Raw genomic sequence first — 19103 nt, forward strand, 5'->3', positions numbered from 1 at the left:
AGATTTTTTAACAATTCCTCCCACCATATCCTTTGCACCGGGATTGCTTAGTGCAAACGATATGATTGGTTAAAATCTTCTACCACAGAGGTGAAGGGAAAATATTTTAATCTTTCCCACCACACTCTAATTGGCTGAAACTTTCAACCAATCATAGCATAGAGGAAAGTCTATAACAGAAACTTTCTTTCTCTCAGTTGGTACCAGGATGGTGCAGAACAAACAAAACAGTTGAAGATCTAAAAGAACTAGTCACTTTAGGTGGGCAATGATTTCATGTTGTGGGTTGTCACCAAAATCATGGTAGCTAGCCATTACAAGGGGATAGAAGAAGAGGTTAGAACGCATTCAGGTTCAGCGACTGGTTATTTATATTGAGTGTGGTTCAAATGTTAAAAGTTGATATTTTTCCTACACTTTTAATCAGATTCTTTGACTGTCTTCTGTCTTGGACAGAACACCAGGACATGCGGCGGTTGAAAAAAACCTTAAAGGCCCATCCCATTTCACATACTTAATTCATAAAAAAGTAGTTTTTGATGGAGAATCCCCTTAAAGAATAGATTTTGTATGGAGATAAGAGAAGACTTACCTTTGCTGAAGGACATTCATGGGCTTTTTCTAATACTTCTAAAAAGTCAAGTGAATTATTTTGTAATATAAATTTAAAGACATCTTCCAAAATTATTTCCATTGTAACGTGATCCTCCAGGTTTAGACCACTGAACTCAAAATGCTCCTTTACCTTGTAGACAAGACAATAAGATATGTTATTGGAAGGAGCACACAGCACATTCCCCCATCTGTAAGTAGCACAGACAAGATCAGGCAAGGCCAGGTGGTTACAGGAGTTTGGCGCCGTTTTATAGCTCAGAAAAAGCATATGAAATATTGTGCACTTCAGTTCTTTGCATTGGAAAAGCCCATTACACTGGCTCCTCTATACAGGACACATTTAATAATTTTATTAGACAGGGACAGTTTGCTTATATGTGGTATGTCAATATAAAATGAAATATGGCGCATTCATATACTCCAATAGATCAATTAAATATCCCTCACATAATGGAATGTTTTGCTGGCATTGAAAAGTAAATACTTTTAAACAAAGTACATACCACATACTATACTCATGTAGATGAACCACAGAAAACTGGTTTCCAAAGAGGAAGTTTTTAGCAAAATGTCCCTTTGAAGACAACCTAAACATCACTGTTATTATTCTTCACTCCATATTTTAAATCCTGCGATATGGACAAACTGTCTGTGGCTGTGAAGTGCTCGGTACCTTAGCAGTTTGACAACCCTCAGCATATTGCACTGATTGGGAAGCCATATGGCCAATGTGTCACTCAAATAGCATGTTTTTCATTTTCATTTTAATTTGGCATTAATATGGCATTACCCTACTACAGGATACCACAGACACGCATATGTGTGTTAAAAATGGTACATTATTTGGGTTATGTACCAAAATAATAATCTAGGCAATTTAATTATGTACTAATTTTCTCCACTTCAAAGTGGTGAAAAATAATAACAACAATAACAACAATTACAACTACATGTTTCCATGAATTAGAAGCCAGACCAAAAGTGATTGTTGCAATCTATGCAGAGCTCACCTGAAATCTCTATAACAGAGATGTATGTATATAGATACTGAGTTCCATAAGGGGAATACAATGCAAGGGAAAATTCAAAATAGGTCTATAACCATACCTTCTCAACACTGATGCATCAACAAATAAGCCAAAATTAAACTATGTCCCCACCTAACTATGCCCATATTTGAGTAAAGCCACACCAAAAAATGCCAAACTCCATCCATTTCAGGTAGTATACATTTAACAAAAATAGATATGAAGGCACCTTTTCATTCTAGTAAAATGTCACCACCATGGCTTCTGTTCATTTTTTAATTAGGTCTCTTAAAACTCTGGGACAGTATGTTAGAGGACTGGGAGATGTCAGTACAGTGTCTTTGAAAACTACCTATCCCAGTATGTACTGCAGAGCTGGAGACAAAAACGTTGAGGCACCGTTCTAAAAGACCAGAGAGCCTCAGCACCCCAGTCAGCCTGGAAAGACATGTGCTCATTTCTATACCATTAGAAAACAAATTAACCCGTATTAGGTAAAAAGCTCTAAATAGGGGGAAGTCATTTATCTAGACAATATATTAAAAGCCTCACTTAAAAGCAAACACATATTTGATAGGTTTTGTCTAATATTATAGAGATAAATGAGATGCATATATGCTTCATCGAATATCATTAGTGTCAACAAAAACAGGGTTAGATTTGGGGTAGAGCGGTCAAAAGTGGAGTTTTTCTTTAAGTAATGCACCTATCCTAAGTAAGAACAGCTGTCACCCATTTGCAGCTCATCACAGTAAGAACACCACCACAGCAGCCTCAGAGTGCAAGCTGACAGGTCTAACGTCATCCCAAAGTAACCCCTTCAGGGTTCTATTGTGGCCGGGTTCGAGGGATATAAGACGCTATCAACCGAATGAGAGCAATACGTTTATCAGACAGAACAATAAATATAATCAAAGCTGTATTGTTTCATCTGAAGCACACTCTAAATGCCAAATAATAGTAACAAACATAGAAAGGAATAATTAGATGATTATCCTGCATTAAGCAGGATTATAACAGAGAATCCCAGGCTGGCCTATAGAATTATATTTATATATTTATACACATACTTGTACGGAGCTTTTGCTGTACCATCGCATTGGAAATGATTCAAGATAAAACTATTATATATGGGTTAAATCTGATTCTATTTTATAGATTATAAATAAGCAGTTTTGCAGCTGGGAGAATCATAAAGAAATCATAAAGAAATCCCATTGGGGCTCATTTCTGAAGATTTATATATTACTGAATGTGAGATTGTTTAGTCAGATGGATTTATTTTCCCTTTTTATTAACATTGTGTTTCTCAGCTCAGATGAGTTTGGAGATGTCAATAGCGCTGCCGTGAGTCTACTTGGGCCCTATTCAGAATGCTGTGAGAAGAAGCGGGTGGCAGAGATCTAACGCACAGCTGGAAATCACTGCAAATACAGTCATCTGACAAGAATTACAAACATAGAGAAAAGTGGGTGTAGTCTAAGAATCTCACAAATAATGAAACTGAGCAAAAAAACTACCATTGCAAAGAATAAAGAAAACTAAAAACTAAACAAATTAGACATTGCTACTGATAGTCTTTCCCTGTGTCCTGAGCTTGCCCTGGGAACAGCTGGAGGTGTTTGACAAGCCAATATTTCCGGCACATGTGGATTTTGGGCTCACTTTATTAATGATCTCCTCATTACTTGGGAAGGTAAAGGTGGTAAATTAGATTTAAACATTAAATTAATGTGTAAAAATAGTTCAAAGCAAATCAAATTTCCTGATTAGTTAGTTCAAAATGTATGTACTTCCAGTAAGATGAGAAAGCTTATATTGCCCATTGTTTGTGCAGCCAAGTAGTACATAAATTAAAAAAAACTCTACGCACAAGAAGCAATAAACCACATTTGGTTTGTTTCTAGTATGGAATATATAATTAGACTACAAAACAATTCAGGTAAAAAGTCAAAAAGTGGTAAAATTAATTTTCTGCTCCAAAACAGGTTACCCTGACCCCCCCCTTCTCTCTCCCTGCTCTCTCTGAGCCTCCATCCCTCCACTTACCCCCATCCTCTTGTCCCTCTCCCCACTTTACAAAATAAATGTTAAAAAATTGTACATAAAATAGATTTTCTTACTGTACAATATGTTATATATCCATCTGTTTTGTTTTACCCTAAATAGAGATATGATTTAAAAATATATACATAGTTGGCACAAAATAAATCCCAGTGAATGCAATGGGTATGGTACACAATTGTGTCAGAGCTAATGTCGGCACTTATTGGTCTTTAAATGTCAGAATTGGGATTGGCAACATTGTCAATGTCGCTAATCACACTGAGGACATTGTTAAACTGTCTACACAATATAAGTTTCAGCATTTAGTCTGCACACTTTTTAATGTCAACAGCTTAAGTGCCGACATTTACTCTGTCGCAATTATGACCGCCACCGAATGTACTGACATTTGTCCAGTCAGTGTCATCTCAGAAAATGTGCAAAAATCAGGCATGTTAAAAAAAGCTCTGTCCCAATCGCTTCATCAGAAATATCCTCCAAAAAGCACAGTCTCCACCCTTTACTTCTTTAGAAAAGCACCTCGTATTTACATTTGTGTGCAGAATAAGCAAATTACTATGGCTAGGCTTCAGTTCCTTTGATTGATCCCTCACACATGTATATATCTGTAGAAACAGGTAAAGTTCTGAAAATATGTGCATTACATCACAATACGAGAAGAAACAGCACTTGTGCTGTGGGCTTAATTTTTCTGCATTCTTAATTTACATGAAACCACATGACACTTTGACACATTTCTCATGCATTATCAATGAACTTTTCAATCTCTTGCCATATCCTATATATGCTATTCTAATTGTAGCAACATTCCACAATAAAAAATCCACTCTGAAATCTGAGACTGTTCTGAGAGAACTGGGACACAAGAATGGCCTAATTACAACAAGCAAATGAAGATAGTTTTATAACACCTAAACTAACAAAACTCCCATAAAGGCACTGAGTAGGCTGAAAAATATAATCTAATATAAAATACACTATAAAGTAAAATACTACTGTATCTACTGCTCCCAAAATTTGGACTAGCAGAAATTAAAAACATAAATGCAGTGTTATGTACAGAGTTAGACAACAGTTAGAAATATTAGTAAACTAATTTGTGGGTACAGTTTTATAAAAACAGGTTGCATTTACTAAAAACTCAAACATCAAAAAATACCACTTAAATTCATATCCTGCCATTCATGACAATTTCTAATGTAAACAATCTACTATCTTACTTGAGGCAATAAGTCAATTGAATCCAATGGAACCTGAGTAATCAAGAAATACACAGTCCCTGAAATGAGACTACTGTTCTCACCTAGTATCAATTCTTTGGTGAAAAGGAGCAATAGTTCCCTGCCTGATGGAATGGCATAGGTATGCAAAACACAGAACAGACTAGATAGTTTGTATTCAATTCAAAGTGAAGAAACACAATGTAGCAACTTATACTTGCAGTTTGAATTTAGGAACCCATACATCCTGCCAATCTTCTAAGGGTCTTGTGCCAGCCCACAGTAGAACAGTAATGGCCAAAAGTTTTGAGAATGACACAAATATTATATATATCTGCTGGTTCAACTTTTATTATGGCAATTTTCATATACTCCAGAATGTCATGAAGTGATCAGATGAATTGCAATTAATTTCAAAGTCCCTCTTTGGCATGTCAATGTACTTTATCCCAAAAACAACATTTCCACTGCATTTCAGCCCTGCCACAAAAGAACCAGCTTACATCAAGTCAGTGATTCTCTCGCTAACACAGGTGAGAATGTTGACAAGGATAAGGCTGGAGATCACTCTGTCATGCTGACTGAGTTAGGTTAACAGACTGGAAGCTTTAAAAGGAGGGCGGTGCTTGAAATCATTGTTATTCCTCTGTTAACCATGGTTATTTGCAAGGAAACACGTGCAGTCATCATTGCTTTGCACAAAAATAGCTTCACAGGCAAGGATATTGCTGCTAGTAAAATTGCACCTAAATCAACCATTTATCGGATCATCAAGAACTTCAAGGAGAGAGGTTCATTAGTTGTGAAGAAGGCTTCAGGGCACCCAAGAGCATCCAGCAAGTGCCAGGACCATCTCCTAAAGTTGATTCAGCTGCGGGATCAAAGCACCACCAGTGCTGAGCTTGCTCAAGAATAGCAGCAGGCAGGTGTGAGTGCCTCTGCACGCACAGTGAGGTGAAGAATTTTGGAGGATGGCCTGGTGTCAAAAAGGCCAGCAAAGAAGAAACATCTCTCCAGGAAAAAGATCAGGTACAGGGATTGGACTGCTGAGGACTGGGGTAAAGTTATTTTCTCTGATGAATCCCCTTTCAGATTGTTTGTGGCATCCTGTAAACCGTTGGTCCGGAGAAGGAAAGGTAAACACTACCATCAGTCCCAGGGGCGTACGGAGGATTTTTCAGGGGGGGTTTCCCCTCCACCCCCCAAAAAAACCAAAAACCTAGAGAGCTGCCGCGCATGCGCCCGAGCAGCAGCTCCGTTTCGGCAGCACTGTACTATACAGCAGCCGCGGCACTGTCAAAGAAGCATCCGCGGCAGTGCTGTATACAATACAGCACCACCACGGACGCTTCTTTTGACAGCGCCGTGGCTTCTGTATAGTACAGTGCCACTATGTAGGGCACTTTTTTAGCGGAGGGTAGAGGTTTCTGGAGACCCAGAAACCCCTCCTGCGTACGCCACTGAGTCCTGTGTCATGCCAACAGTAAAGCATTCTGAGACCATTCATGAGTGGGGTTGCTTCTCAGCCAAGGGAGTGGGCTCACTCACAATTTTGCCTAAGAACACAGCCAGAATAAAGAATGGTACCAAAACATCCTACAAGAGCAACTTCTCCCAGCCATCCAAGAATAGTTTGGTGACGAACAATGCCTTTTCCAGCATGATGGAGCACCTTGCCATAAGGCAAAAGTGATATCTAAGTGGTTCCGGGATCAAAACATCGAAATTTTGGGTCCGTGGCTAGGAAACTCCCCAGACCTTAATCCCATTGAGAACTTGTGGTGAATCCTCAGGAACTGGGTGGGCAAACAAAAACCCACAAATCCTGACAACCTCCAAGCATTGATTAGGCAAGAATTGGCGGCCATCAGTCAGTATGTGGTCCAGAAGTTGATTGACAGCAAGCCAGGGCGAATTGCAAAGGTCTTCAAAAAGAAGGGTCAACACTGGAAATATTCACTCTTTGTATAAACTTAATGTAATTGTTAATAAAAGCCTTTGAAACTTATGAAATGCTTGTAATTTTACTTCAGTATACCATAGCAACATCTGACAAAAAGGTCTAAAAACACTGAAGCAGCAAACTTTGTGAAAACCAATACTTGTGTCAATCTAAAAACTTTTGGCCATGACTGTACTCTCTATGTTAGTTTGATACAAACTCAGGTGTACCTACTTCCAGAAAGCATTCCCTGACAATTATTTTAACAAAATAACATTGACTTCCATCTTAAACTCTTTACAGGAACCCCAAATCAAATTATATTCAAAAATACATATTGACTACCACATAAAGGCTACTCAAAGCGTCATATGATTCGGCAACTCTTGTGTACACCTCTACTTATAATAGAAACTCCAAAAAATGTATAAATCTAGGAAATATATAACGTCATTATTAAAAAAGTAGAGCAAAGATATATGTTCATCTTTGCAAAAAAGTTATTTATATAATCAAACATGATGTTATTGATATCTAATCCAACTCAGACTTATCAATAGAGGACTATCACAATAAATCAATTCTAATCATAACATATTTCCTTTAAGGGTCCATTTCAAGGACAGCATCAGACCGGGGCCCTCAGACAGCACACCCACCAAACAGAACCACATGTGTCCCAAGGTCAGCTAAAGCTAACAGTAACACCAGTAGGAGAGTACAAATTGAAAAGACCCATTGGATCTACGGTTCTCCTGCATGAGAATTTTTTCTTCCAACTCAATGGTTTCACTTTTATAATAAACCTGAAAGAATGTTAAGAAATATGGTCCAAATTTGCCAGAAAATGCCCTTAACATAATTTCTTAACAACATTTAATTTATTTTTATAAATGTCTAATGTGAATTTGAATTTGAAGGTAAAACTGGTAGTGGCTAATGTTACCTCCATATGTAACTAAACAATTTGTTAGCAGTAACTTCATATGACTAAAAGATTGTTTTTATACTACACTTGTGACTACTAACAACAGATTCAAAAAGCACAGCATTTGTAAAATTGTCTATAATACAGTCATAATTAAGATTATATTTTAACAACTGCATTTGCAATCAAAAAACCCAAACCATAATACTATAAAAATGTACATACAGACCCAGGCTAGCAACAAGGGTGTCCTAGCAAATGCTAGAATAGCCTGCGTATAACATGTATGGGCCCCAAATCTTAGTTTGGGCTGTTCTGAAAAAAAAAAATGCTTGACAATTGTGGAAAAAGCATGAATTTTAGCTCTGCAATTTTATACACATTAGAATCATTTATGATCTGCAAAAAATGTACACCTGCCATGCTTCTTTATGCAGGGTGTAGCCAAGCACTGTTTGAGGTGATCATCCACTTTTTGGTCTTTAGACACTCCCCTATAAAATCAACCTGTGTGAAGTTCTGTGTGGTGACGAATCAGACCAATTACTACTTTAGGACCGCACCCTTCATGAGATTTCCCTTTCTCTTCTTAGACACTGCTCAGTTTATCTATTTATGGCATTACTGAATCATGAGACCGATGGGACATGATAACGGACTTTATTACATGTCACTTTTGCAATCCCTTTGGTTTGAATGCTATTATTTGTGAATTTGACCTATGATGTGAACTGTGACTTATAGCCCAATATACACTCATTACACTTATACTCAAACACTAAACTTTTTTTTTATAGATTCAAAGACTAAAGGGTAAATTTATCAAGCTGCGGGTTTGAAAAAGTGGAGATGTTGCCTATAGCAACCAATCACAATAGCAGTGGATGCTTATATTTAAGAAGATATTCTTATACTTCATTGTAGTGGGAGGATAATCCGACATAAGACTCTCTCCTGTAGGGCTAACATTAGACATCATATTAGAAAATAAGCATTCCAGATAAAAGATGTAAAGTGATAAAAACAAGACTGATACATTGATATACTGTATGTAAGCCTTATGTCATAAAACCAATTGTACATTAGAGATCACAAGTTTGGGCAGCTTTTAACTCTAAAAAGCAGATAGCAGTTTAGTTGCTCATAACACTCACCTGAAGTACTGTGGGAGGAGAGGCACCATGGTATCCAATGTCAAACGTTAATAGTTGAAAACATTCATTGCACCTGAAATCATTTAAATAAGTTGTCACAACTTGCAAATATGCGTAATTTTACACTGACATTTTTGTCCACAGTCTGCAAAATATACTTTTCATGTCAGGCAACATCTATCTACATCTGTTGTTGAACTACAGCTCAACATGTTCTGCCAGACCTTAGTGGAGATGTGTTTTAGGCTTCCTGAGCACATCAAGGCTGTTGAACTACCAGCATACATAACTACTGCTTAATTTAGCCAGCACAAAAAAAAAAAAAAACAGGCATCCACGGTTAAGTAGATCTCTGCATACTGCAGCAATAGGAAATCTTTTATTTGGCAATTTATTAACAAAATTTCACCTTGGCAGTGCAGATCCTCAGAAATAAAGCAATACTGGCTGGCAGCGATAAGACACCAGTACTGAGACCCTCTGCTGTGTTAATAATTATTTCAATATTCAATATCACATTTAATTCAGAAACTATTTTCATAGCACCCTCAATACACTCTGAATAGAAGAGAGCATGATCTTCTTCTAAAGTTGCATATGTATAGGATAATATTTTTTCGCAGGGAGAAGAGACATAAATTATACAAGAGATTTATGTGTCTATAAGAATTGTAGATGAAAGTGGATTTATATAACTTATAATAAATCTGTGATATATTTTGGACATAGTGATTTGCAAGTATCTGAATTTAATTTCATCTATACATTGATTTTTTTTTCCTGGAGGTTGAGTGCTGCACATTTTGCTGTTTCTGTATATTTTGACATACTTTATATAGAGCAGTAACCTCTATTAGTACAGCAGCTGGCATGAGATTTTATTTGTATGATTTTTACTCTGGCTGTAGGAATGATCTGCAAATACTTAATACAGCTGATGAAATAAATCATTTATCCACTAGGTCATAAACTGAGACTTGCATTAATAGTGGCGGTTTGCATTGGAATAACAAATTTAAAAAAAGGTAACAGCATGAAAACAGTAACATTGTTTGTACAGGTGAGCAAATACTGTAATTTATTTAAATCTCATATCTGCATAAATGCATTTGGTTCTTGTAAGAATGAAGGGGTATAATGTATACAGTTAATAATAAAGGCCAGTTTTATATGCCAAATTAAGCAAATTGATCTATTTTCCTTTACCTGTTCGCTGAAGGTTGCCCCGTGGCAGTGACTTCACTCATTACCTCCAAGGTGAGTAACAATTTGCTTATCATCTCCTTCAAGGCATTAAGCATTTGTAAGGGAGACTTTGACTTCAAGAACTGTTCAGAAAAGTGCTGTAACTGTGATGGGGGTAACACAAATACCAAACATTTTTCACAAACCCATTAAGAACATTTTCATATCATGCTATTTGCTCTGATTAATTGATGCTGCCTTCAACCATTTATCACTGCCGCAAGCTGACAGTAACCTGCACCTGTATTTAGAAAACATCATTCCAAACTGCTATCATTTTCCACAATGATACCCTGCAAACACACCATCATCCTCCACACTCTAAGAAAAATGCTGGTAACACAATACGTAGAAAATGACATACCACTTAGCTGTTCTACCAGCAACATAAAATATAAACATTAAGAGAAATTTGGTGTATTCAAATAAATGCTAGAAATACTATACTGTTTATATAAGCTACATCGCCACATACCAATCATTTGTCAGTCTATACATTACAGTAGTGGCGTCCAACTGAATGGCAACAAGGAAATAGTGCATATCAATGTAGAACAAAGATCAATGTAGATATGACTGAGTAACACAATAGGAAAAAATCAGAATGAAGCAAAAATGCACATTAAAATGGGTAGGCCGGAATTACAGAGAATGGACTTCCTTTGAGTTAATACTTTTGTTACATGCTGTGGTTCTTCCAATGAATGATCTAAGACTATAAACATTCTTAACATTTGTTTTGGATCAGTGATAATTGTTTTGCTTCTGGGCAAAGAACTGAATGTTTAATTAATTGGTCAACCAGTTTAAATTGTTAAGAGGCTCATTTTTACTTTTACTGGCATCATATTAAAGGAAATATTCCAAAATACTTCCACGGCTTGAAAATCAATCAAAAGACACAAGAGCACAAACTATTTGTACATGAAATGACTATAGAATGTGTAAGGTAGCTGAAATGTTGCTTTTCATTGTTAGGAGATAAGTTATCAAAGGACCTTAAATAAAGTGTAGGGGTCATGGTTATAAGGTTAGCTAAATTACGTCCATATTGCAACGTAAGCAAATCACTGAGGTAGTTTAATAAACAGGGTGTACAGTAAAGCATTCAGCAGCAATGGGGAGCGAGATACAGTTCTGGGGGTTCATCAACGAGCTGCATTATTCAGTGATGAGCTGTGTTTGCTAAGGAAGTTTCTCTGCAGTGTCCCAGAACTTGAATATAGAAGAAAATAATTAAGACAAACTGGAGCAGACTACAGTCACTTAGATTAGATGGGCAAGTTTATCAACTATGATGTCTATCTTAAAGGCTGATCCTTGAGGTAGTCTTAAACCACCGACATATGTACAATCCGATCATTCACTCTGATCGTTATTTATCAAGCAGGAAAAAAAAACTGCCGTGTGTAGATGAAAGTAGATTTAATATGACCAAATGTAGATGGCCCAATTAATCAATAATACTCTCTCGCTTGGTGGAATTGTTCATTGAAAAACCCAGATTGTTTTGAAGCTGATCAAGATGTATTTTGTAATCATTTGTACATTTCCAACCAATCCAATGTGGATGAAGCAAATACTTGTTTATCGATAAACATTTTAAATGTGAGCATTTGTATGGCTAAAAATGAGATCATAATGTGTTTACTTCTATTGTCTATTAATGGGATTTTATACAAATACAATAATGAAGAAGTTGTGTGTTTTGTTAGCTTTAGACACCAAGGCGTAGATTTACTAAAATTTGTGTTTGGCAGCGATTTTAAACCAAAGCACGTTGTCGGCGGTTTAGTCCTCCAAACCGACTCATTTTCAATAGACTGGTATAAAGCTGGTGAGTAAATTTACAAAAAGGGTGCTTTGATGAAACCACCAGTTTTCGGAGGTTTTTTTGGGCGGTTGTAAGACCATTGGATTTATTAAAGGCTTGAAAAACATAGTTTAATGAAGCACTACATTACAACTTGCCATCCTGATTTTTAACATCACCAAAATACAGATTTACTAATCTACTGTTTGACAACGCAGCCAAAACAAAAGAGGAGTCTGTGAGAGGCGAGCTTGCTCAACCTGCATGCTGTTTGCCACTCTGAGCATATGAGGAGTCCCCATTGACCTATGAACTATGGGGCAATCATTATTTAGTGACAAAAATCGGTGATTTCATCAAATGTTTATTATAATTAAATGTTTTTCTGATTGGTTTATTCCCAGAGAATGGTTTTGCAACAGAATTATACATTTTCATGCCAATAATTCAGTGTTTTGAGTTACATTCCAAAAATACGTTCCAACAATAAGTAAATGTAACTTAAGAGAACTTTGGAATAGGCCTGATTGATCCCTGTAGAGATCACATCCAAAGTACAAAGAGTTCAGATGCATTTTTACAAGGATCAACAATCCCTATTCTCAGGTAAGTTCAAGCTGTGCTTATTTGTGTTGAAAACACATGTCACAAAAATTGACAATGGGAGTTTGAAATGTGCCACAGTGTAAGCAATAACAAACATGGACAGCACTATATTATCCATCTTTTCTATAGAAATCTTAGTGATCCAGAATTGCTCATGGCATTCCCTAATGATGACCAATGTGATGTCTGAAAATGATCCTATCGAAATTGAAAGGCTCATTATTGTACATATTGATAAATGCAATTGGAAGTTGACAACTATTGGCCTGTGTGTTCAATCATCCTCACCAAGCTAACATACCCCAGTGACTCCAGAAGTGATTTCAGTTTGTCAAAATTAGCTATGTGGATGTAATATAAGTCATAAAACACAATGGGTTAATAATTAATTGTTACAAAAGTCTACTTTACATTATTTTGACATAGACATGTTTACGTCCCTCATATTCATCTACTGTAAAATGTTCTAATAGTTTGAAAACTGCTCTGACAGAGACACCTTGTGGCCAAAAAGCTTTTATTCTACTTTCAGTATAACAGGTCAATACACCGTAGAGTTTATGTTTTTCAGAATGTTAAATGTATTTGCAGTTTATATTATGGGATAAAGACAGTGGGTCACACCTACAAGGAGAAAAAGAGAACCTAGGACATGATAGATGGTTTTGAACAACTGTATATCACAAAGACACTGGAAAACTTGATGGGTTAAGGGCTATCTTGTTAAAGGCATCAAATTATAAATAATAGAGTAGCTTACTCTTAACAAAGAGCATGGAAAATGACCATATTTCCTTCCATATGAAGAGCTGTATGTATCTTGGGATGCGTCCACCTCTGCACCGGAAGCATACAGCAGGTGAAAACATACGCCTCCAAACAGGCGTATATGGGTGTTTCTGCAAGTCTGCATGAGTGGCATTTGCGTAAACGTGCCTTTAGCGTACTCGGCCAGTGATTGCATTCCCCTTTCCTTCCCGGGCCGCCTTTCCAACAACAGGGGGACATAAGTGCCAGAATAACACAAGACTGAATAGAAGCATATGTGTGTGCACACATTCTGACATGCGCAGAGCGATTTAACGCAAGATGTCCCACTCTGCTTCAGCCCCACGGAGTTTAATCTGAAAAATGGCATCTTAGAGGAAAAATGTGTTTCTTACAATGAATGATAATTCTAGTACATGACACATTCGGGGTTCTAGGAAAGTAGTCAGATTGCTATGTATAAAGTCAGGAATATGTCCCTAGTTAGGTATAATTGGCAGCTGCCTTATTAGGGTTTTGTTTTGCCTCTTTTAAAAGCAATATAACGAAAATGTTGCACTTTATGGACCGTGGTCTTTTTCAACCTCACTAATTATGTAATGTAAAAATATAGTTACTCATATGTTAACGAGCATGTTGCAAAAATCCCTAATATATTTAAATTTAATATACTTTGGCATATACATTTTAGGTGTTCCTAGATATCTCCTGTTCACTCTTCTATAGAAAGACAGCTGCTTATTGGGAAAAACATACTGAGACATAACAATCACCTAATGCAAACAATGTGCTGAACACATATATAATACACAGAAAACTTCTGGGTTATGCAGGAATTTGAGTGAAATCTAACACAGTTATGTGGACTATACATCATAGTTGCCAACTTTCTTTAGTTGCCCTCCGGGAGATCTTGGAGAGGGGGTGTGATGACAACCAATTTCCAGGATGCGGGAGTCAGAAGGACCTACCCGGAGTCTCCCAGACATTCCAAAAGAGTGGGCAAGTATGCCATACTTCCTGAGTATTAGTTGTCAGAAACATGGATTTATTAGCTAGCTTAGACTATGCTATGCATTGTTATTCCTCAACAATTATCCATTGAACAGTAGACATATGTACCTTTATTGGAGCAAATGGTTTGTTGGGCTGGATCTGAACCATTGCAATGGAATGAATGAATGCTCGTAGAGGTGATAGAGATGTGATTAGCACAAATGTCCTGATGCGTGGAGCGTCTGGAGATGGATGATGGTGGTGGTTGAATCTTAAATTTCTGTAAAATAGTATGTTATATGCAAAGTCTGTCAGCATGCATCATTATTTCAGATTTATTTATATTTTTCAAAATCAGGTATATTGTTAATCAAATATTATATACCAAAAATAAATCTATAGTAATAAACCAGAAATGTAGCAAGACACTGCTGCGGTCTGTCCAACAGGTGCAAAAATTAGAAAATTAGACAGGATTTCTAACATCTTAAAGTGATAAAAACAATCGAGCTAAATTCAAGAAAGATGAAGAGGTTGGATCATGTGTGAGCCAGGTCTTACATGGTCAAGCTGGTTTGCGCATGCCTAAGCTGATTCATATACTATCAAGCCAGTTTGCAACAAGCTTTAGCTAAAACTGTTACATTTTAACATTTTTTTTAAATGTTAGTTGTGAACCTTAAATGTAAACATCAAACTTTGAACACAGTAGAGTTTAAAATAAATATTATTATTATTAAAAAAAATATTGCTTAAATTGTGTTTAAAAATAAAAAATATTTTAAAACACTAATCTGAACATAAACATAAAATCAGTTAATAATTTTTGATCATCTCAACCACCATTCTCGAGTTTTCCACTAGGCCTGTCCCGTGCAGGTATCTGGTAAGCCTTCTACTTCTTCTCTATTGAGGTTGAGATACCAGCAATGGTGCAATTATGACAAAAAGACATTACTGGTATGGTTATCCTTTTTATTACAGTAATTAAAGCCTACTCCACTCACTGCTGCCATGCTTAGCACCACCCTCTTGTGGGTGCCTATCTTAGCTCTGTTTCTTCATAAGTGGCATGTGTCACGGATCAGAGTAGAAATACAGCTGAGGAGTCATGGATAGGTGAAAAACAAACAATGTTTATTGCTGGAGAACAGTTGATGACATAATATCTTGCAGGGTTTACCAGATATACCGCTGATGCAGGTAAATGGGAGGTGAGGAAATATTCCAGGCAGCATGCACAGGGAAATGCACAGATAAGTCCCAGGTACAATTAAGGAACAGGTCAGCAGATTGTATGCTGAGATAGATCCCAATGCAGCATAATCACAGGAGCAAGGCAGGAGAAAGATTCCACAGGGTGCAACAACAGGATCTGACATCAGGATAGGACAACAATAACCAGTCATGTATGCTGGGAGTGACAGGTTTAAGAAGGGACACACCCAGGTGCAAGGAATAATTACAGGACAGGTTAACCCCTGATACAAACAAGTAGGGCACAATAGCAGCACCTCTGGTGAATGAAGGTACTGCTGCAACACACAAAAAGAACAAATAATAAAGTCCAAAAGTCCAGGAGGCAGGAGCTGCCAGGCAAAGCAGTAAGCTGTAAGCAGATCGTTACAGCATGCTAGTACTTGCATACTTCACTTGTGCCTGGCAATAGGATCACTGCAAGACTGAGCTGGTAAAGGGATCAGTGCAAGTGGGAGCCTGGCAATCAGTTCTATGCATAACCCATCAATGCAAAGAATAGGCTAGTAAATGTAGATTTATTAAGATATGCTCTAAGTATATCTTGTTGCAGCTTGGACTATGACTATGTTCAGTGTATAGAAAAAGTAAAAATAATTACATTAATAAAATAAAAAAATAAAAACAACAACGCCAAGCCAAAAAATACATTACCAGTGTTATAGCCTTAGCTGGTTACCACTAAAGCATGGGAGAAACGAGCATAGGGTCCCCCTAAGGCAACATAGGGCAACCATTACCAGGCAATATAGAAATTTCCACTATAAAAGAGTGTCCGTTTTTAAAACACGTAGGTTTGGTGTGGATCCTGATTTTTTGAACTGTGTCTGCGGCACCATTGAAGGAGATCCCTGACTGAAGGAAGTTTGGACCCAAAGACCCATATATTATATATGTAGATCATCTGTCATCTCTGGTGAGCAGCCACTTTTTACTATCTCAGGATACTTATTTGAAATAAGGAAACACAGAATACTTGTATCTTTTTATCCTTGTATATTTACATGTTTTTATGAGAATTAGAATAAATACATATGTTAAAAGATAATGCACTATGAGACTTTTTTGTCTCTTTTTCCCTTTTTTTCCCCATACCATATGAATACGGAATCTATCTAATGGAAACATCGAAATTGAATATACCTTGTGGATACAACACCTTTTATGAACTATGAGGACTATGCCTTGTTGGCCCTTGATTTAATATATACTCTGTTCCATATTGTAGCGCTATTGGATGTGGAAATTTCTATATTATGTTTATGATTTTGCTGAATGAATAGGTGATATTCAGTCCACATTCTGAGCAGCCACAATCAGAGCGCTCTACTTCTATCTATATACATTGTATCTGTCATTACCAGGCAATGCTATATAACAGGGAGACCCTTCGTGAAACCAACCTCAGCCCGGTTAGCAAGACAGAGAATTCCCTACTAGTGAAATCAGACCCCCAAAAGAGTGCTCCCTCCCCCCACTCCAGGACAAATCAGCTTAGTACTGAATAGTACCCCTTGGGCAGTGGATGTCAGGGTAATGATACAAGCACCATCAGGTTCTGGAAGCCAGGGCCCATTAAAACATTTAGCTTTACCTAAGTGATAATACTCAAACACCTTAAATTAAAATAAACACTCCGGAAAATCGCTCATTAAACTCATTAGAGTCCTAAATCCATAGGGAATCTTCTTTCTATTTTTGAAATAGTCCAAATGGATTAAAATAAAATGTATTAAAAAACAATGACGCCACAAGAAACTGGCTGCATGCTGTTTTCATAACGTTACAATGAGATTGTTATTGTTACACTGAGACCGACTCCTTTTCATTTACGGATTCTACAGTCTCAATTTTTCATCTGTCTAGTCTTGTCTGAATCAGGCCCAATTTGTAAAATTATTTCTACAAATTTCAACTTTAAACGGATCAATTTATTCCACTCTTAAACCTTCATATCAAAACTATATCTGTTACCAGTTGAAACATTCCACAGCATCAGTTATATTTTACTGCCATAGTTAATGACTGCCAACATTCTAAGCCTCTTTATCACAGCTACACTATGCCATGTGACATTTATGGCACTTCAGTTATGCTGCCCCATTCACATGTTTAATTAAAACTGCCCCAATCTTTATACTGCTATGGGCATCAACCAGGTCAGTTAAGCTAGAGTTTCTATAATATGGCAAATTGTTTTTTATTGATCACTATGCTTAAATTAGAGTATGGATTGAAATGAACATTTTTAAATAGCTGATACATTTAACTGCCATTTCTATCATTAGGCAGCAAAATACTGACAATGATCTTAGTATCAATCAGATGGATATAAATCGAAAAAGTTGGGTGAAAATCTCTTAAAATAGCAGACACAGCTTTCATAACAGCGCAACTGAACTGAAATTATTGTGAAGGAGTGTTTGTTTCCCTATTCAGACTTGAGTAAGGGAAAATGTGTGGTTATCATATATCCCGCTGGAGAACAATTCCGTTGGGTGGATTCCAACCTTTCATGCTTAAATCAACATTTCAAATTGGCACTTGAACACGTTGAAAAACATATAGCACTTTCTATGTATGCATATATTATGAGAGAAGTTACTTATAAACTAATTTGTTGCAGTTTGATACTCTATATGATATAATCATTTACACATATGTGTGAACACATTTATAGTTCATGAATTGAAATTAAGATTAATTTTTTATGTGTTTTAACATTAAATGAGTCCTTTTCGAACATTATATTTTTTTAAGCATTTTCCCTCAGTTAGTTTATTTCGTTGGTTAATTAAGTGCCTCTCTCTATTTTGTCACTACTGCTAATTGATTTAGATGGGTGCAGAAGCCATTTTCCTTTACAATATACATTTATACATGTGTATGTAATATTGCTCCTTTGTTTAGCGCTATTTATATGTGTATGTATGTATGTATGTATGTATATGTATATATATATATATATATATATATATATATATATATATATATATACACACACGAGGTATGTCTATTAAATAACGAGACTGATTAAATAACTCACCTTTATTTATTGGTATTACACATGTAATGTTTGTCCCCTCCAATAAACTTCCCATTTGCACTAATACATTGCTGTAGTCTTGTTTTCCACTGGTCGGAGGCATGGAGCAAATCAATTTCTGTCACTTGTTTCAACATATCTGCAGTTTTCTTCTTTACAGCATCAACTGACTCAAAATGTGTCCCATTAAGCACTGATTTAACATTTGGGAAAAGATAAAAATTGCAAGGTGCTAAATCGGGCGAATATGGAGGATTTCAAGTGTAGTAATGTGTTTGTCGGTCAAAGACTGCTTCACAGAAAGTGCTGTGTGAGCAGGCGCATTGTCCTGGTAAAGAAAGAAACCATTTTTCCACAGTAGCGGCCGTTTCTTTCTGACTCTCTCTCTCAGCTTTTGCAAAACTTCCTTATAATAATG

At 36.6% G+C, this 19103-nt stretch overlaps 1 protein-coding gene across 1 annotated transcript in view; it reads right to left on the reverse strand.

Moving 5' to 3' along the window:
* Positions 1 to 19103, reverse strand: part of CPED1 (cadherin like and PC-esterase domain containing 1) — a 270907-nt gene that overhangs the window by 172212 nt on the left and 79592 nt on the right. The window contains exons 6-9 of the mRNA XM_075208962.1: positions 14509 to 14662; positions 10161 to 10303; positions 8955 to 9027; positions 593 to 745 (exon numbers count right to left, since the gene is read on the reverse strand). Of these exons, the coding sequence (XP_075065063.1) occupies positions 593 to 745; positions 8955 to 9027; positions 10161 to 10303; positions 14509 to 14662 (523 nt within the window). The remainder of the gene's footprint in view (positions 1 to 592; positions 746 to 8954; positions 9028 to 10160; positions 10304 to 14508; positions 14663 to 19103) is intronic.

Source organism: Mixophyes fleayi, chromosome 4 (assembly GCF_038048845.1).
Source record: "Mixophyes fleayi isolate aMixFle1 chromosome 4, aMixFle1.hap1, whole genome shotgun sequence".
Lineage (NCBI taxonomy): Eukaryota > Metazoa > Chordata > Amphibia > Anura > Limnodynastidae > Mixophyes > Mixophyes fleayi.